The sequence below is a fragment of the Synchiropus splendidus genome, chromosome 4 (genome assembly GCF_027744825.2).
Source record: "Synchiropus splendidus isolate RoL2022-P1 chromosome 4, RoL_Sspl_1.0, whole genome shotgun sequence".
Taxonomy (NCBI): domain Eukaryota; kingdom Metazoa; phylum Chordata; class Actinopteri; order Syngnathiformes; family Callionymidae; genus Synchiropus; species Synchiropus splendidus.
This window is the reverse complement of record NC_071337.1, coordinates 13,340,946-13,362,118: the sequence shown is the minus strand read 5'-3', so window position 1 is coordinate 13,362,118 and position 21,173 is coordinate 13,340,946. Positions and strand designations below refer to the sequence as shown.

General features: G+C 42.5%; 2 protein-coding genes across 2 annotated transcripts; both read left to right on the top strand.

Annotated features, from left to right (window-relative positions):
- Positions 1-468: 468 nt before the first annotated feature.
- Positions 469-8,390, top strand: mtdha (metadherin a). The gene is made up of 11 exons (XM_053862630.1): positions 469-851; positions 3,457-3,555; positions 3,772-3,913; positions 4,011-4,175; positions 4,506-4,670; positions 4,757-4,828; positions 4,902-4,973; positions 5,446-5,561; positions 6,210-6,287; positions 6,418-6,487; positions 6,566-8,390. Exons 1-11 carry the CDS (start codon positions 513-515, stop codon positions 6,622-6,624), a joined length of 1,377 nt encoding a protein of 458 aa, XP_053718605.1. The 5' UTR covers positions 469-512; the 3' UTR covers positions 6,625-8,390.
- A 1,110-nt stretch (positions 8,391-9,500) lies between these two features.
- Positions 9,501-20,888, top strand: laptm4b (lysosomal protein transmembrane 4 beta). The gene is made up of 7 exons (XM_053863833.1): positions 9,501-9,769; positions 11,389-11,506; positions 13,314-13,387; positions 13,467-13,589; positions 13,716-13,814; positions 15,868-15,963; positions 19,048-20,888. The coding sequence occupies exons 1-7, from the start codon at positions 9,674-9,676 to the stop codon at positions 19,120-19,122; spliced, it is 681 nt and encodes a 226-aa protein (XP_053719808.1). The 5' UTR covers positions 9,501-9,673; the 3' UTR covers positions 19,123-20,888.
- Positions 20,889-21,173: the final 285 nt, after the last annotated feature.

Genomic DNA, 21,173 nt, shown 5'->3' with positions numbered 1-21,173 from the left:
AGAGAAGTGAATTTTTTGTTTTCAGGGGGGAAAACTTCTCATCAAAGTGCACCACTTTTTGGAGCAGCAGTGGTATTAAAAAAAGCTGTCCATTTGGTCAACACCAGACCGGACATTGAAACTGGGATCAAGTTGAGGTGGAGAAAAAATAAAATCCATCATTGACCAACTCTCTAGCGGCTTACCATCATTATGAAACGTCCATAATTTTTGATCAATGGCAACAGCTGCTTTTCTGAGTTGCACTGGTCCTCACTCGAGAACAAGACCAACAGCTCCACACATTTCTAAGCATAAACTAAGCTTTGCCTGATAAGAAGCTGGTCTTCACTTAAGAACTCACTGAATAATCGAAAGGGTGATGGTTCAGTTTGGGCTCCACGTCGCAGGAGACGAAGCAAACGCCGTGAGAGAAGAGCGGTGATGCAAATATCAGGTTACCAAATCACCAACACTCCTCCCCACAAAAGCGCCGCGATATATCCTGCCAGTTTATTCTGTCATTAGCAACAATGGCTGGGGACTGGCGAGGTTTTGCTCAGGGACAAGCCGACTGGCTCGCCAGTCGTGTGAGGAATTCCGTTTCATCGATGGAGAGCTACGTGAGGACCCAGTTCGGGCTCGATTTGGGTTTGCAGCACGAGCGGTACCCGCCGTGGCTGCTGTTATTGACGGCCGCCACCGTCGGACTGCTGCTGCTGCTCGGTGTCGCCTTCTGCGGAGCGTCGTGGGTGGGAGTCAAAAAGCGACGGAGCCAGGGCAAATCTGGCGAGTCCAACAAAGCCACGGTGGTAAAAAATGTCAAGCCTCAGGAGCCGAAGAAGAGGAACAGGAAGAAGGCGACGGAAAAGGTTCGCGCTCTTGTGCATTGAAGTCGCTCCGGCTTTTGTTTACATCCGAGGCGACCCACGTCAGTTAGCATAGTTAGCCTTGTTAGCTGCGGCCGAGCTGAAAACAACAACGTCCAATGCACGAAGAGGCTTGGTGCTGAGTGAAAATAACAATAATAAGCCAGTCAAAAAGACCAGCTGCTGTGTATGAAGCCAGTACCCGCGCTAACACAACAACTGCTCCTCTCAAACTAGCCGCGCCGCAATTGTCTTTGCAGTGATATTCAACCTAAATTTTATTTGTCCTACAAACCTGTTCATCCACTCTCAGATCTATTGAACCAGAATTGAAACTATTATTCTGACGCCTGCCTGGTGACAGGCCTCTCACAAAGCCGCTGCTTGTATCAACAGGGAAATCACAGCCACTGTCTCCTACAGAATGTTTATTGAACGGTTCCTCCCGTTTGTGGCTGTCCCAGCTACAGGGTACGAGAGGCAGGGGACACTCTGGACAGGACCCCTGTCCATCACTCTGACCCCACACTTAAATGTATGTATTTGGTCTGTGGGAGGGAAACCCCAGTCAAGCTCATGGACAGTATTTGTGCACAGTCACAGATGTTCCTGTGTGTTTCCTGAAACTGCTGCCGTCCTGCTATGACTATCACCACTGTACTGGAGCGTTCATCTGCGATCATGTGATCTCACTTGCCACCATAGTTTTGACACACCATGCTCAGAGTCTCGTATCACACGTAGTAACTTTGCTCTGTGTGTGTAAATACATACGATCAAACCAATCACACTTCAGAAAACTCATTGTAAAATTCATTCTGCAAAAGTCATTCTGCACCAAACTCTATGAGGAGTGATGATGGAATGATCAGAGGCAAGTTGGTTTTGAACAGTCCACTGCCTTCAATTGGAAGCAAGGTCTGCACAAAGTGGACCTTATTAAGCAGGGCACTTTATACCGATATATCTTCTTCTTTTCCTTTGGGCTTCTCCCTTCAGGGGTGGCCACAGTGGATCATCTTCCTCCATCTCACCCTGTCCTCTGCTTCCTCTTCTCTCAAACCTCAAACCTCATGTCCTCCTTCACCACCTCCATAAATCTCCTCTCTGGCCTTCCTCTCCACCTTCTGCCTGGCAGTTCCAACCTCAACCTCTTCCTACCAATGTACTGTCTCTCTCTCCTCTGTACATGTCCAAACCATCTCCATCTAGCCTCTATGACTTTGTCTCCTAAACACCTGACATGTGCTGTCCCTCTGATATACTGCTTCCTGATCCTATCCATCCTGCTCACTCCCAGAGAGAAGCTCAGCATCTTCATCTCTGCTACCTCCAGCTCTGCCTCCTGTCTTTTCCTCAGTGCCACTGTTTCCAAGCCATACAACATTGCTGGCCTGATCACTGGCATTACACAGATATATAGAGTCTTAAAATTAATGTACATTTTGTTGCTCACGTATAAAATTCTGAGAAAAAAAATATAAAAAGTGTAACTATGCTGAAGTTAGAAAATGTCGTGATTGGAGTTTTCGAATCTTTTTAATGAGCAAATGAAACCTCAAATGAAGGATTCGATAGTGCTCTACCACGCACTAAACATTTATATCAACAGAATGTGGTCGTTTGCCAAGTATATGTTCTACTTTCGTTTTCATTTCATGTGTGGTAGACAGCGCCACCAAATTCTTCATTTGAAGTTCCATTTATTTATGAAAAAGTTCAGATCATAACTGCCAGATGTGACGTCACCACCAGGACACATTCCACAAGGCAACATATTTTGTCTTTACACTACAATGCTGCTTCAAATGGATTTTTTTGCTTGTATATAATTTGTTTTTATATATATTCCCAATGATAATCATAATTATTCGAAGATCTTTTTTCAACTGTGAATCAACATGCTAATACAATTGAAATGTATTATGTGGTATAATTGGTGTGCATATATTTGATGGGCCAAAAATAGTGTTAAAATGGTTACACGCATTAAAAATAATAATTTAGCATTTCAAAATGAGATATATAGCCAAGGTGTTTTCTGTCTTAATAGAATACAGTCATAAAAATGTGTTTAATTCAGAATTCACATTGTAATGAATGTTGTGTTGTGACTTCACAAGGGCCACATAAATACCGGCGGTCCAAGGGCCACGTGTGGTCTGGAATGAAAAGTGTCCAGTGATTGACCTACAGCTAACTATGAAGATGACCACATGCTGCGTCCCAGCAACCAGAACCAAGCCCATTTATTTGCCTTATTTCTGGGTTCCTCACTGACCTTGGCAATAAAGCTAACTCTGATTCTGATCTAGTTATGATGACTGCAACGCTTTAGGCTCAGTATAAGAAAAGTCACCTTTTACTTTTTTAATCATCTGAATGATGATAAGGTGTGAACATGACAAACTTCATCTTTGTTCCTCTCAATGTCGTTTCTGTCAATAGACTGTTTTGATAAAGTCATATGAAGCAAATGCTCATGAATAATCATGCTCAGAGATGAGTCACGTAATATTTCCAAATATGTTCTTCTACTTAAAACCTCATTTAACTGTTTCACTCCAGGTGGAGTTTTATAATCCTGTTTGTACACCTGTCTTCACAGAAAGTTCTTTCAAATGGACAACCAGCGACCATAGCACAGCATCCTGTCAAAGCCCCTGAAGTGGTTTCCAAGAAGCCCCCTCTGACCAGGGCTGCTAAGGTTTGTAAGAGCACCTGCAGTCTCCTGAAACAGCCGCCTTGTGGGTAAACAGACCACAGCGTTTCATGATGTGTGTTGACAAGCGCATTAAAAACTGTCAGGTTGTTATCACATTCATTTGCAACTTCACAATGATGACATTCTGTGGCGTCCATCGTCATCACATTAAGTACATGGTTAAAAAGCTGTCGGCTCTCACTTTATTGGTCTCCTTAGGCAGCAGCACCAAAAGCACCGAAAGCAGCTGCCGCAGCAGCAGCAGCAGCAACGCAGGTGAAAAAGGAGAGCACAAAAACCAAAACTGAAGTCAAACTTGTCCAGCCTGTGTCTACAAACAGTGGGAGATCACACGATGAAGGTAAAGTGAAACCAGCCAAGAGCTGTTTTGGACCTGCTCACTTGTCGTTCATTGTGGCTTGACATCTGCACTGCTGCCGTGTGGTTGTGTTCTCCAGGTGCGTGGGAAACCAAAGTCAGTAGTCGGGAAAGGAGGCAGCAGCGCAGGAAGGACAAGAACTCAGAAACATCTGTCAGTCACGGAGGGGGGGTTCCTGGCAAGATCCTGCCCGAGGCTTCTGTGGCTAAGAACAAAAATAAGAACCCTGCTAACGTCCACTTTGGTAAGAGCAGAGTTGTGTTGTCTCCACTACAGACAGGCTGCAAAAAACTACTGAAGCTGAAATAAAAATACCAAATTGGTGCCCCCTTTGATTTTTTATGAAGTATAGAAAATGTTGTTGCACTGGTTGGCTGAATTTACTGTGCTCAACTGTTTCACAAGTTTCGTGCGAGCTGACCAGTGACACAATTACTGCAATTACCACTGTTTTTAATGAAGTCTGCATAAGGACTGAAGTTAAGGGACATTGTGACACATGGTAACAGTGGACAGGGAACCTCTGTAGTATGCATCCAAATTGTGTGCCACTAAAATGATCTTGTTCTCTTAGTGCCGACCAGCAGAAGAGCTGAGGCTACTGACAACAACGATGGAGGGTGGATTGATGTTTCCTCTAAGGGTTCGGCCCGTGTCGGCCCAACAGAAGGGGCTAAAAGTGGCTCTAACCCTTCGGCTCCAAAGTTCAAGGCTCCGTCTGAAGCACAGGAGAAACCAGGTACAATGTTTGCCGCAAAAGTTAAGGTAATAAAGTGAACTGATAATTGCATTCAAAAATGTTTTGTTTGTTGTCTCCTCCCACAGTGCGGACTGGCACACACGGCATGAAGAAGTCAGACCTCAACCCCGTCTCATTCTCGACGATAAACCCCGCAGGTTAGCTCGCTGCTATGACAAATCTATGGAGTCGACATTAACAGCCGTCGCACTCTTCTCTGTCGTGCCTTAGACTCCAGGACAACTGCAGTGGAGTTTCAGTGGTCAAGCCAGCGAGGCGTTGACGATGACTGGTCGGCACTGAGTGAGTAGATTGATCACCCAAATTGAGGGGCTTGTGGCTTCACTGTTCTTCTACTGTTAGTGAAGAGGTGATATCTGTGAGGGATCATCCATATAATGGCTAGAGCTGGCTGCAAGTGGAAATATGAATACACATTTAAACACATGGCAGTTTTTCTTCTCAACATTTTATGTATAAAATTATTAATACTGATTTACATGACTCACAAAGTAACTGTCTTCGAATTCATAGTTCAACAGTAGGTTTAAAAGTTTCTAAATTTACTTCCAAAAATGAATTTCTTCACGTTTTTCTGTGTAATATAAATCACTGTTTTTGTCAAATTTGCTCCATTGTTTTGGAAATGTGTTTGTTGAGAGGTGCAAGTGATATATATGTGAGTGTTTTACCCTGTTCTGTGTGTGTACGGTGGTGTCTGTGTGTCCTACCTTTACCTATGAAAGAGTACAGTAAATGTAATTATTTACCTCAGATGGAGTGGTTTCCATGGACACCAGCTCAGACTGGAATGCTCCGGCTGAGTATTGGGGGAACTACGAGGACCCTTCAGCGACCAAGATGCCAATGAGTCAACCTGCCACCACCAAGGTGTGATTCTCTCACGCTCTCATTCATCATCAAGTGATTTATTTCTGGATAGAGGAATAGTGTCAAATAAATGAATCATATGACATGTTATTGATTTTATATTCAGATTTTACATTGTAACTGAACCTTTCCCCCTAATCTTCTTTGTCTGTGGTCCGACATTACAACATTTTTCCCCCCAATTCTGGGGCGTCATCCCCCCAATTTTTATTTTTTTCACTACTTGGAATTAAATGAATAGAAATATTTTTTTCATAATGTTGTTGCATCCATAAATAGTAGGAGATGTAACTGTTTTCTTCAAGTGTTATTATAATTCAGGTTTTGCTCGCTTTTTGCATTGGTCTCACTTCAACATCAAAGTTGACCAGACCGTTGCGTCACCAAAAAAGTTCTGGCTCATTTATTTTATAACCTTCTGAATATCTTGCTCATATGTTGAGTAGCCGGTCTGACCACTTCTGTCACCGACCATTGTTGTTTAGGGTGATGGCCAAAGCATGTGAAACGTGTTCGCCAAACCAGTTTGTCATTAAGAAATGACGTGTCTTGCCTTCGTACACTTGAGTTGAAGCAGTGCTGCCCCCATGGGGACAAAATAGCAATGAGCATATTGCCTTTGAAAGTAGCTGTGGAATTGTTGTGCAGGAGGAAGAAAAAGATGCAGCGGCCAAATCAAGGAGGAGAAGAAAGAAGAAGAGGACTGACATGGAGGCTTCACCTGAGGTGAGTGTGGCGGTTATCAAGAGATGAGGTAACACAAGGTTGACAGGGGTAAGGTACAGTAGACTGTGGTTGTCAACCATGTTGAGTTAGAATAAGAAGGTATTGTTTATCATCTTAAACTTGATTCCAGATGTTGAGCACCATGGTCAGTGCAGCACCAAGACCACCTCCAGAGCCTCCAGCTGTGCAGTCCACTCACAGTAAGTTGGGACCACAACGGTTTAGTTCCCAGATATCAAATCGTCATTCATGCATGGTCATCGTTTCTTCTTCTTCAGAGAAGCTGCCTGTTGAGCCACCTCAACCTGCCCTGAAGACAAAGAAGAAGAAGAAGTAGTTCAGAAAGGACACAGCACAGTGCAGGTCCAGAGCAACATTATGCAAACAGTAGATTAACGTGTCACATGCAATAACAAACAGGTCTTTTCTTCTCCTGCTGAACATCACTGACCCATAAAGAAACAGTCAATATCATCTACTTTTATATATCAAACAAATTAATCAGGTCCTGTGGACTGAAAACGTCAATAATTTGCACTATTTTGGGGGTACATGTTCATATTTTTAAAATGGGTTAATTTCTTCTTAAGCCAAGATGTATGTGACCTCCCTAAAATGGTTTGCTATATATTTTTTAAAAACATTTTTTTTATTGTACCACATGTTTCCTCTTTTTAAGGATAGGATGCTTTATTTTGTTTACAGAAAATGTTTTTTAATCCCTCGAACTGCTCTTTAGAACCTTTGCCGGGAGAGTGTACAGGAAATTCACAGAGTGAGGCAGGATTACGTTGTCTTCTTTAAGTTTGGGTCCACTTGTCAGGCAACTTCACGGGTGGAAAAATATTCAGCATGTAGTTCCCAGACTTTGATTCTCAATACTCCCATTAAGCTCTTTTGTCTTATTTCTCACTTGGGTTTAGTGTTTACCTCAGAAAGTAGCAGTCACATTCTGAACTAGATGATACAGTATGAAGTTGAAAATCGCTGTCTTAAAGTCAATATTTCAACACAAATCCCAGCCTAAATTGATTTGTAAAAAGGTCAGGAAGTAGAATAGAGAAGGGGTGAGTGGTGATTTTAGAAGCTGATGTCAAAAAAAATGAAGGTAGAACTATATTTTTGTTAGAGTTCCATAGCTGTAGATTTGTACAGTTATTGCTCCCTATAAATAAGTGGCAGCTTCACTCAATGAAGGAAATGTTATTTATTAATATGCAGCATACTCAAACTTATTGTCTTAAATTGAGTTTTTATTTGTTTGGTGAGTGACAGATGTGTAAACTCTTACTTTGGCAAAAGAAAGAAAACTCTGCTAACCTACCTAAACTATTGCATAAGAGGATTTTACACACATTTAGCTAGTTTACTGGTCATATAAATCCATTCATACTGTCCATATCAACATCCCAGCCTCATTTTGATAGCGAAATTTGAAGCAGCTATATTTATTTTAGACGATGACACTGAATGTACAGACTTAGAATTCTGCATGTATTTACTTCCTTGTGCAGTAGCAGTAACTGGACAGCAGGTGTCACTGTAAGGTTTTGAGCGCTGCGAGACAAACGCATTACGCCGTCGTACCGTCCCAATATTTGCTCACGCTAACCAGTGAACTGCCAAACGTTTGTTTAACAATTATCAGTAACTATCTAAAAATCTTGTGCTTTATTTTCCTCAATCTTGTGTAAAAGTCTGCGCCATATTTCCAGACTTTTAAGGGCTGTTTTCCCACGTGATTCATGCACTGTGCAGAAGACTACTCCACTAGATGTCAACTGATTGTTTTTACTGTTTTATTTCGAATGTGAACTGTAAAATAAATAAAAAATGGAATCAACGTGACTCTAACACAGGCTGTAAAAATGAATTTAATTGTATTAACATGTAGTTGTGTTTATAGTTTTTGGAGAATTTGGAAAATTCCAAGTAATTGTACATTTCTAGCGCGTGATTTTGCTTGCATGATTTTTATATTGGTTTTTAAGTTGGTATCTATTTAAATGGGTAAAAATGTGCCGATCGATAATGTGAAATGTTCCTTTGGCTACCAGAATTGTAAACTTTTTACTGTTAAATTAATAAAGCAAGTGTTTAAAATGTGTCTTCAGAAAAGCTGTGATTCCACTTTTTAGAATCGAGTCTCGTACTCAGCCAATGTCAATATATAACGGTGTAATAATGAACTAAAATGTCTCCTGTGTTGACAAGTCAAACTGATGATGAGAGCATCTGATGCCATTCGGTATTGAACGTTGGAATTGGAGAGTCAAATACTATATTGCATGTCGGTCAGGATCTGTGTCAGCCAGAGATCCAGTGACAAGCTGGTCTTATTGACCCTCGTGGGGTTGAACCACTGGCACAGTCAATGTGCTGCTGTAGTCCCGTGACACGCTTACACCGCCTGACCTCTACCTCCTCCTCATCCCTGCCCATCCCTCCGCTCATGAAGGATTATCAGCTTTTTAATCACCCAAAATCTCTGGCTCTCTCTCGCTCTTCACCTTCATGGCAGAGATAGACATTGTTTTTTATTTATTTAATAGTGGTCATTGTTTCGACCTAAACCCCTTGATCACTTGTCACTTCATTTCATGTTTTATATGTAGATTTAGATCTAGATTTCCCTCAGCACAAGTTGAACTTGAAACTGTATCGGCTCCAAATATTGCATATATTACACGGGATAAATAACTTCTCCACGATAATTAAGTATTAATAAAGTCCACAGCACCAAAATACCTATGAGTTTGAGTCTTCGAAATGACTACAATGGCTCCTCAGAAAAATCTACCAGCCCGGAATTTTATTTAAACTCTCTTCCCTCCTGGGCAGGAAGTCAAATCCCCCCATCTGAACATGGAACCATCCTCCCGCCCTTGACTCTGGCAGACACATTCAGTTAAATAAAACTACAATATAGGGTCCAAAATTCATGTTCTTATATGGAAAAGCTTGTAAAATAACAATAATGATAATAATAATTTCTAACATTGAACATTTTAAATGTATCTATTATGTCAAAGTGAATGATAAATGCATAGTTGCCATGCTTTTCTTTATTAAAATAATCATTGAATTACAAATATTTACTTCAAAATATTTGTATGTCCTCGAATAGCAAGAACTTTGTGAGCCGCTTGTTTACTGTTTGGACGAGATGGAATATTCCCTGAGATTATGCGTTGCCGTCCCGGCGGTCACGTGACTCCGGCCAGATTAACGACGGTGTACTTCTGGACTCTCAATACGGAACCATCGACGCCGGACGACAGACGCTTCCCAGACCCGTTTCTAGCGTAGTTTGACGCCGAACCCGAGCCAGTTTGGACCCCGGCGAGGCTTCATGTGAATAGTGGACCGGGCTAGCAGGTTGATCCATGATGATTTCACCGTGGGACCGGTGGTACTCGACGAGCTGCTGCCTGTGCTGCCATGTCCGGACCGGCACCATTATCCTGGGAATATGGTACATGGTGAGTCCGGCATTTTAGCATCTCCGCCATGAAACACGCCACAACAATGGAGAAAAACAGAATAAAAAACATGAATTGGTGACGTCACGCGCACCGCTACTTCAGCTACCCCAAGCTAATCCTCAATTGTTTCCACTCTCCGCCGTGTAAATGACGACGTCTTCAGTGTAAAAGATGACCGACATAACAAATTCGTTGGTTGAATTGAACCGCATTTCTTCGTTAAACGACGCCAAAAGGGCAGGAGCAGCACATTCCTGCCCTCTTTGTTGCGCCGCAAACATTTGGGATGTTTTGTCCCTCCTTGGCTTGGTTCCGCATTTGACCCGAATTACGCGGTAATTATAGAGTTCCGTTTTTAGAAGGCAGTAGTGCAGGTGGAATGATGGTAATCCCGGTCAATCCCCGACTTCCATGAGCGAGCCACACTCACTTCAGCCGGTCTCCTCCGAGTTCCTCCGGAGGACAGGCGACATACGAGAACTGTGACTTGTTCACTTCATCTGTTTTACTGTCTGGAAACTATTTATTGTCAATGATGAGTATTAAAACACATAACAGATAATAGATTTAACTATTTATATACACATCTTTACTTGACAGTTTGGATGTATGGCCGTTTTACCATGTGATTTCAAACAAACTGAAGTGTGTGGCTAAAGAAATGCAAGTGACTGTTATTAAAGCACCATCATGCCTCACCCTGACATGTTGTTGAACTCTCTCCATTGTGATGGCTGATGGCAGTTGCAAGTTATTCACAAGAGGATCACTGTTTTTATGTATCGTTCGAGTCTGAAATGGTTTTGCTACATTTTGTTTTTACAGTATCTTGCATTTCGTGACGCAGCTTGAATTTTGCCTCTGTCTGTAGTGGTGGAATACTGTAGTGTTGAGCGCAGCGTACACAGACATTGACAACAAGACCTAAGAGGGGGGCTAGATCAAGACCAAGACCAATACTGAGCGGGTGTCTATTAGTCATGTAGACACACATGTTTATTTCTTACTGCGAAAGAAACAGGGGTCATTTTTTCAAAGTAAATCCAGAACTGAAATGCTGTCATTGGAACAAACCAATAGTTGGTCTTGGTCGTTTGCTCTGGTCTCCACGCAATCTTGACGACAACACTAGAATTGTGGATTCATTTATGAGGTTTTATACATATACAGCTACATTTTGCTTTGTTACGTAGACTGCCATATGGATTTTTTTATTTGCTATTTAATACATATGTTATGTGTGTTATGGTATGTGCAGTCCTTTGTTATTCATTTTTTCAATATTATTTTGGTTTACCTATGCTAGATATTTATAGTACTTTATCCCACGGTCTGTGTTTGAGACTCAAGCAGAATGTAGCACAGTAGTACATTACAACACGCTCCAATGTAACTTTTTACTCATTTTACCAGGAGGATCGTTGGCTTTAAACATCCACTGATCTGAGATCTGCATATTCTCACTGAAGTTTCAAGGCACTGCAATGAAAAGCAATGTAGATTTCAAATCTTGAATATTAAAAAGATACAATACAAAAAAAGTTAATGGTTCTACTTTCTGGATTCAAAAGTAACAATGTGATGCGATCTCCACCATTGTTTGTTTTTCTTCTCAGCTCATCAATGCAGTCGTCCTACTCATCTTACTGTCGGCACTCAATGATCCCGTCCAGTACCGGTACCACCTCACCAGTTCGGAGCTCGGAACAGACATCGACGTCATGGATGACGCGAGTGAGTGTGACACCGTTTTTAGTACAGAGAAATACATTTTCTAATACTGATTTTCATTCAGTGTGTAACATAGTCTTTTTAGGTGCTCATGTTTCCTCTCACAGTTCATTGATTAGTGTAGATGTGTCCAGTCCTTCGTGTGTATATTTGTGATTGTGTACACGGGCTCTGTGATAGACTGGTGTTCTGACAAAGACGTTCCTGGTCCATCACTTGCACTGCTTTGCTGAGTTGAACCCCCTCGATCCTAACTGGCTGAGAATGTGTGAGAGAAAAGGATGGATCCAATTTTGAGTGGATAAATGCGACAAATTCTGTGTTCTGTCTGCTGCTGTAAAATCTTCTTTGGCCACATAGCTGCTTTTTTTCCAGAATGCTGCCCTCAGCACACACACAGCTAAGCATGCTGCTGCTGAGAGAACAAGTCAGAGTGCATGTGTATTTTCAGCGCGTGGCCTGCGGCGGCGATCACCATCACAGTCGCCTGTGGAAGGACACAGACCACTGGCCATTCTGATTCAGAGCGACTGCTCTAATTCTCCCTAGAATTATGACGGCCGTCTTGATCGGCTGGGCTTGTTAACGCCTGAGATAAATGTCTCCGGTGTCAGTGCTTGTACCTTACAGTCATGGCCTGTCTCTGCTTTTTTTTGAAAGTCAACGATACATGCAGCACTCTGTTTGCAGCTGTTTGGACTTGTAGACTTGTCAACGTGGGTTTCTGCCTTCATGTTAAGGGTCAAGCGCCATCATTCTCCTGGAATTTATCACAGTGTCAATTCAGCCAGTATCAATGTGCATGTTGCATGCAGACCGTATCCATGGCAACATGCATTTGTTCTTCATACGTGAAATGGAAATTTTGAAATCCTTGTGTCTGTTAATATGCAAGACATAACAGTAGATATATTGGAGCAGTGGACAGGGGTCAACACTAAAACCCAGGGGTCAACAGCAACACCCTAGCATAACCAACATTACACCATTGATCTACCTCTGCTATTCAAAGGTTAACATTGAAATGTGGAGTATTTTTGAATATATGTTCTTAAATTGTGGACACACATTTGTATGAGAATCATTTCTGACATCATATATAAAACATCATCAATTTAGTTGTATCTGACAATAGAATACGGTAATGTTAAAAACAACACACATTTAATTGAATTTAAATGCATTTTTGTGAAATATTGACATGATAATGTTATTTTATAGCAGTCTCTCTCTCTTTTCTTCTTTAGCTCATTCAAAAATGAGTTCATATAAACATGGGGTTAACATGTGAATTAATTGATTCATTGTATTCTTAAATCCTTTGTTGGTTTTATTTATGCTTCTGTTAGTATATGAATAGCTTTTTATTATTATACTTGTTTTCTTCCCCTGCTTCTTCTTGTCAAATTGTCCACTGCGCACAATTTAGTCTGAATCAGGTTAAATCCAACTGAAAACTACACAAACAATGACACACGCGACCACTTGTGCTTCTCCTCTGGACATCAAATAATCTGTGTGAGTCACAGCGCTGAGTGTCTGCAGCGATACTGACAAATGTCTGGTCAATTAGCAGTAATCTGAGATTGCTGTAATGTTTAGCCCCATTTAGCGCTCCTTGCATAACATTTATCCTCGTGCTGATCATGTGTTGTCCAAAACAGATTGGCATCTAAAAATAGCCATTGAATAAGGTACTTTCTTCGGTGCAATCCTTGTGTCCAAAAAAAGACTGAGTTACGTGAGGGATTCCGGTGAAATTACGTGTTCTGGTAATCTATTTTTCTCAAGTTGTTGTTTTGCCTTGCAGATATCTGTATAGCCACCGCTATTTCCCTCCTCATGATTCTTATATGTGGCATGGCAACGTACGGCGCCTACAAGGTAAGGTGCTAAAATGAGCATTCCTATTGTGTCAGAGTCCAATCTGATGTTTTTTTTTTTTTTACTTTGCCTTGCACAGCAACATGCGGCTTGGATCATTCCGTTCTTCTGCTACCAAATCTTCGACTTTGCCCTTAACACTCTGGTGGCCATTAGTGTGGTGGTTTACCCGAACACGGTGCAGGACTACCTGCAGCAGCTGGTGAGGCCACAAGTACATCCAAGCACATGTTTGGCTTCTGAATATAAAACACTGGAATCATTTACCTTGTCAAAGAAATTGTTGATGTGATAGTTGCCTCCAAACATTTGTTCCATCTCCTTCCAGCCAGGAACGTTCCCTTACAAAGAGGACATTATGTCCACCAACAACATGTGCCTAGTCTTCGCAGTCCTGCTCTTCATCGGCTGCATCCTTTCATTCAAGGTGAGATGAGTGATGCGCGTTCACACACACTAATCTCCAAGCTCAATTTAAAGTGAATGTATGTAACCATGAAGGCACAACTTATTTTTATCAGCCTAGTCCAGTAACAGGATGATGTTAAAATGCTCAGTAACAAACGGATCATGAGAGGCAAAGTCAGATTCAGGGGATGGGATTTCTGTGTAAGAGAATGTAACCTCCACCTAAAAAGAGGCGATACAAGCTGGAATACAAAGCAGTGATATGAAGTGGTGATACGAAGAGGCGATACAAAGCGGCGATATGAATAGGCAACACGAAGCACATTTATGAAGAGTGGATACGAAGCAGAGATATGAAGAGTACATACGGAGTTGCTGACCACACAGACTACTAAAATCTGCATTTTTCTGATTTGGATAGGTGTTCTGTTCTTTGAATGAGTACACTGTTTCATGAAGCCTCACCATTCATTCATTAGCTCTCTGTGTTTAGATCCTCACAGCCATGGCTACAGAAACTAACATAACTCGCTCCAGTAAAACAACATACCTGGAACAATCAGACATGGACGTTCTAAAACTACCCGCGTTATATCACACCACACATTGTCAGATAACACACACTGTCAGTGTTTGTCATGTGTTCAACTTTGAGGCTATTTATAAACAAATCCATCATGTGGCAAATGAGCTCACTCACTTTGACACTGAGCCCATTTCATAGGCTGGTCAGCCATATGGCGTCTATAATGAGTAATTTCCCATTTCCATGATCCATCTTCTGCGTGACGTGACTCCACAGTCGGAGAGCAGCAGAGCTTGGAACAACAGGAAACTGATTCCTGTCAAGCTCATTCCCTCTGAATGCATGGTTGATTTTCCAGACGCAGCTTCACTCCAGGGCTGTGGGACGACTTGGGACACAAAGTTGCAGTCGACTGTACAATCGAATCAAGTTGCATCTTCTTCAAGCTCGAATTGGAAACATCCTTCGCAGATAGGCGAAGGCAGAGATCAGGTTTTATGATGCGGACAGAGGAAGAAAACGGAGACACACTCGCCTTGCCCAGGGCAGAGAGCTGTAGTGATGCCACAAACTAGCGCTCTGATAAGATTCTGGACCACTGTCAGTGCTGTAACAACAGATTGGGCCTGTCTGGACCATCATTCATCCTGAGTCCATCTTTAATTTCACTTTATACCCAAAGAAGGGGTTGTGTTCTGACATAAAAATAATGCCGTACTACTGAGGGCTGGCGTCTGCTTGTGCAGTGACACCCTCCTGTTTTCAGTGGACTGTGAAGCTTCTTTTTGTTGACCTCCAAATTTTCGCTGAGAGGATAAAGCTCTTAGTAATTTACAGAAGTCATTTCTCATTTGGTCACTGGACTGTTTTAGAGATATACGTAAACAAGATTAAATTCCCCTAAATTGCTCACTTACATTAGTATATGAAACCTGTAGAGGTGACAGAAAGGTCTGCGCAGTCGCTGCACGTGCAGAAGTTCCAGCTGCAGCCAAAAGCCTCCAGCTGACTGCACTTGGCAAGACGTGCAGGAAACTGGCGCAAAAAGCAAGAGAGCAAGTATGAAAGAGCATAATGCTGTCTAAACTTGGTCCATTTGATGTTTGAGTAGAATGAATTGAGTAACATGAAGGGGCTACTTTGTTCATCGCAGCAGTGGAAATCTTTCCCCGACCCTCTTGATGTAACCAACACGTGTGCAGAGCCGCCTCACACTCGGTGATGATGTGGCTTGACTTGGTGCTTTGTCTGTGGAGCTGGCAGAGGTGTCCACTTAGCACGCTAAGCACAGACTCATAGGCACACAATGAACCTCCTTGTGTCGCAGCCAAGTCAAAAAACAAACCTCAGCTCTAGCGGGACCTTTGAGCCGAACCGCACCACAGCGACAAGGACACATCATCCATAAAGAACATTTGACGTTTAATTATTCGGCTGCACACTTTATCAAGTCGCAATATGATGCACCTCTGCTGTCAACATGCCGGACTGCGATGAACGATGGAGGCTTGTGTAATAATGGAAAGTGTTGTGTGTCTTTGTTCAGGCCTACCTGATTGGCTGCGTGTGGAACTGCTACAGATACGTGAGTGGACGGGGGACGACGGAGGTTCTGGTTTATGTCACCACCAACGACACCATGGTGAGCCCACACATGTGACCCGCAGCGGCGCGGCTCAAGGACAGAGCTGCTACAGCGCTCACATATGTTCAAGTTGAAATCAATCGATGTGCCCTTAAATAAAGGGCGAGGTTAATGGGGAGAGAGCGAGGAATCACTGTAATAGTTTCAGTGTCACGTTTGTCCGACACCTTCCATTTGTGCTTTCATCATGCTTTCCTGTTTTGTTTGTTCCTAACACACTTCTTGCAGTCTTCAGAGGTAGTGACCACTGCAGGTCATGGATTTCAGGAAACCCTGATCGAGATAAAGAAGTCGACAAGCAGAGTCCCCATTAAACCCCATCGAAATAGATAACAGTAATTATTCGGTGCCTGCCTGGTCATGGCCTTATCAGATTTCCGCCGCTCAGAAAAGTGACATTGCAGCACTAGCATGGTCGGGAATCTGTTCGGTTGATCCTGCTTTCCTCTCGACGGTGACTCATGGGATTGCGAGCGGCTTTAACATGGTCACTGTTTCCATTAATCTGCCCGCTATAATCCTGTGATACGCTGATACATGAAATAATCTGTCCTCCCCTCGCCACCATCTCGCTCCTCTTCCATCTTGTTGTCGTCGCCTCGTGTCTGGCTGCGGGTGATGCTTCGCAGCTTTGTCAACAAATGCCCTTGACAAACAACGATTGTGATAGAGCGGCCACCAGGACTTTGAAACGGTTAATCTCATCTTGTGGTTTTAAGGAAACCTATTTGTGATTATATTTCTATTTCCATCGTGTCTTTAACGTTTTGTAATCACCTAGTAGTTTTTCCTTTTGGGATCAATTAAGGGAATTTGATCTGATGGTGTCCAAAAATAGGAATAGTGATGGCTGGTAGGAATTCTAGAAGCAGGTTATTTAGTAGAAACTATCGATTGGGAATCCAGATGAGAATCATGTAACAAAGACCTGGGCAAAGTGCGGCCCGGGGGCAATATGTGACCCTTTGCCTGTGTTTCAGTGGCCACCATGAGGTCAGACTAAAACTAATAAATAAACCCTGTGTCCGTTTTGGCCAGTGCTGGTTCAACTGTAAATACAACATATGAACGACAATGAAATATCTTGTCCTACTTGTAGATGAGTGTGAGACTGAGAGCCAGAGTTGTGCAGCAGCTACAGTCATGAAGAGTGGCCGAGCCAAAAGAGCAGTGTGACTCTCACCTGTGACCAAAAGAACTGTATTGTCAGTACAAACTGTCAAAATGAGTTGTTTTTACAGTGTGTGTGGACTCTCACGCAGAAACTGGGTGAGAGGCTCAGCCATCACAGTTCAAGCTGTCTTGTTTAACTGCTAGTACTTGATGCCTGCACATAAAAATGAGTTACACTAACGTCATGCTGGAGCTTTCATAAGCCAGCAGTTTATGGTGATGGAGTAGCGGCGAGGTAATAGAGTAGCGGTGGATATTTCTGTAAAATTGTGCATTGTTACGTCTGCAAGTTTAAAACTTGTGTCGTAACTTTTAAAGAAAGCTGGAGCTCGCGGCGAATGAGGAAGCATGAGTGAAGTCTTCCGTGTTTTCCCTCTCAGTGAACGCGGCTCTGGATGAATACTGTTTCTATTTTTACCATTTAAAAGCAGCAGTGGGTCTAAATGGACTCAAACATTCAGTGGTTGATCTGCTTTTATAAAAAAAAAAAAAAAATCCATTAAAATGCACGAGTTGCTCTCTTCCCATCAGCTCTCCGCCTCCCCTCCTCCATATATCTCTGTCCGCTGTCCTCTCTTCGTTTGTACTTGTTACGTAATTGTCTGCATGTCCGCTTCATTTCCAATCTTTGCTGTGATGTGCTCGCAGGGCTTCCCTGCCCGCTTCACAATTTCATCCCCTCGGAGCATATTCACCCCCCTGCCCCGGCCCATCCCTGCCTCTATCACCCGGAATTAGCAGCAGTGCTGGTTTTATAACGCTGTTTAGAGCTAAGAGAAAGTGATGGGAATCCAGACTGCAAAGCTGATTGTCTCTTCCAGCATCATTTGACTTGGTCTGAAAGGGCAACAGCAGAAAGTAGCGCCACCAGGACCATTCAGATTCAGACTAACTGCAGCATGTATTCAATTCAATTGAAAAACAGTGATGACCGCAAGTGCAAGGATTTCATCAAAATCTAACAAAACACAATTTACTTATGTGAATTATTATTATTATTATCTGTTATATTATATTACTATATATTACATTACTGTAATCAGATTACATTTGTCTGAGCAGTGGTAATGTCACGCATTACTGTTCAGTAGTCGCATTACTGTTACAACTTACACTCCACCTTGTGACTTGCACTCCACACACAAATGAAACTCAACTTTTCTGCTGGCCGCGAGAGAGCCTGACAGAGGGTCAGGTTTACATGGAGTAGGGGGCGCTAGTATTATCCTATTGTGTGTAGTGCTGATGCAGCATGCAGCATCGTATTCAGCGTCAGATCCTCCCAGGAGCAGAGGCTCATGCAGTGTTCTGAGCAGTGACTGCTGCTTGGTGGAGGTGCTCCAAAAGTGGAGAGTTATAAAACAGAATTCATACAAATCAAAACAAGAAAGATAAATCCCCCCCACCAATGACAAAAACGGAATTTTGGGAAAAAATAAATAATTTTATAGTGTTTAATTTGTATACTTTAAATTATAGTCTTTACATTAAGCGATTGAAACAACCAACAAATTTTACATGAAGAAATGTTGCTTTAATGACCTGAAGAATGACTATATTTCTTATTATTGTTTCCATTAATATTTTATTTAGAATGTAATTTATAAAGAGACCCATTGATGCTGCACTTCAGAAGAAAAGACCAGGTTCTTTGGTCATGATCACTGGACTGAAAAAGTATATGAAAAATAAAAGTATCTAATGGTGATCACATGTAAATACAAACAAAAATACCTTAACCTTACGATAGAAATTGTAATTCTGTTCATTATTTAAAAGATCTCTGCTGCATTACAGTCCTTGCAATTCGAATACGCAGTGGTAAAAAGGAAAACAATATATACTAATATAGGATCTTGTCAATATACAGCCGAATGAACACCACAGTAACAATGCCCTGTTTTCCAGGTTCTGCTGCCACCATACGAGGAAGCGGTGGCCATCCCTCCGAAAGAGCCGCCGCCCCAGTACATGGAGGCGTGAGCGTCGTCCAAACATCCGTCCATCCATCTTCCCACAGCCCCGGACGACGCCCGGAACCTTGTGAAAAGCGAGAAAGTCTTAGCTTGGCCAACTCTAGATTAGATTAGCGCCTCATCGAGCCAGTGTTTGTGCTCCGCCGAGCGCCCCCCTCACTCCCAACCTTTCTTTGTGACATATTGTCGTCCTCTCTTCAAGGACTGAAAGGCTCCTACCCCTCCCCTCCTGGCAGCATCTAAACTCTTGAACACTTTGTCCCTCCTCAGTGGTTCCCTGGAGGAGATGGTGCTGCACTCCGGCCAACAACTGTTAACCCCCAAATACTGTGAATTCCCCCTGTGACCTTGTGTTTAGCTAAAAAAAAAAAAAAAGGATTTGATTATGCAAGAGCACTTTTTTTCCAGAAAAACCCCACTTCGAATGTAATGTTGGGTATTTTTGTATGAATTTTTTTGTATGTAAGAGTGAAAAACAGAGAGAAAAAGATGAGACTACTAGTGACGCATCAACCTGTTATGGAGTTCGTCCTGCAGGGGGCTCTTCAGTCTCGCCAGTGTGTGTCTGAGTTCCATTTAGGCTCAGAAGTCGACACTATCTGGAGTTGAAGTTGGAGTAAATTGGAGATAAAAGTGGGGACTGTAGTGGCCCCATGTTTTAACCACTATGTTAAACTTCAGCAGTGATATTCTGAGTGGAACTCAGCCACGGAGGCCTCTGTGATGAGCAGTAACAAACAGCAGCCCTGCAGGAACAACAACAAGGAGAATTCATTTTCTACCTTTTTCTTGTCTATCCCTGAATTTTTTTTTTAATATGGATGTGTTAGTGTTACTGAGCAGCTGGACTGATGGCAACTAAGATGATGTACAGCTGTTTCCTTTACGTCCACACGACTCCAGTGTAATTAATAAGCACATATCTGTGTGTGTGTGTGTGTGTGAACGCTAGAAAATTTCTGAGCCAGCAAATGATTATTAAAAAGTTTTAAAATCTGGTGGTTAATTTTGAAAACCCTCTCTGCCCTCTCTTCTACAATTCTTTTAGATGCAGCGAATGAGACATGAGCATGGGTATGACATGTCAGCACCAGTATGCTAAATGTACTGCCATCTCTTCAACTTCATAATAGTCCCATAGTGCACTGCAACAGCTCACAATGACGGTTAAATGTAGAAAACAGGCTGAAAATACTTCATGTTGATGTATCAGACCTGGTGTGTGACATCAGTGTAAAATTAATGTGTGTGTGTCCCATATGCACCTTACGTCAGAGATGATGTTTTGCTTCTTCATTTGTTGTGTATTGCTTCAGGTGCAGTTTGGCTTCATGCCATGAACCAGTGTCGCATTTGCTCGGAGGGATTTGGAAACGTTGCTTAGCTTAGCATCAATGAAGTCAACCATTCCTGCGATGATCCACTTTGTCCTTCAATCTATGCAAAAGTGTATCACGACTTAGTAAATCTGGAAGAAGCATTCATCTGTTTGATACTAACAACTGTAGTTGTGACTGCTGCCTCCGAAATCGTCGTCCTTCTGTGAACTATGACCTCCGCTTTTGCAAATCCAACAAAAAGAGGCAGCTTAAGGTCAGGGTTTGTGCCGTGCTAGCTGCGCTTCACCTTGTCATGTGTGACACAAACGTGTGACGGAGACAGGACTGAGTCCGCTGAGTCGGCTCTTTCATCATGTGTCGCCGCGTGAAGCGTTTGTTGGTTTTGCATCAGCTCTTCTTGTCACATCTGCTGAATAAAAGTCAATAAAGAAATGGTGTTAGTGTGACGTCGCTTTGATGGCTGGTGTGACCTTGCTAACATTCTGCTCAACAGCCACACTGTTATCAGCGCCTGGCGAATCCAGCTGTTGACTGAAGGTCACATGATTCACTCACGTCTGAAGCGCAGGTGTGAGGATCAGCGTAGCATAGCAAGTTAGCTTAAAGTGTTAGCATATTTCACGGACTCCTTTGTTGTGAGATGCTCAGGATAGAGGGGCTTTTGTCGAGCTAAGCATTAGCTAGCATGCTATAATAATGATAATAATCAGAACTCAGA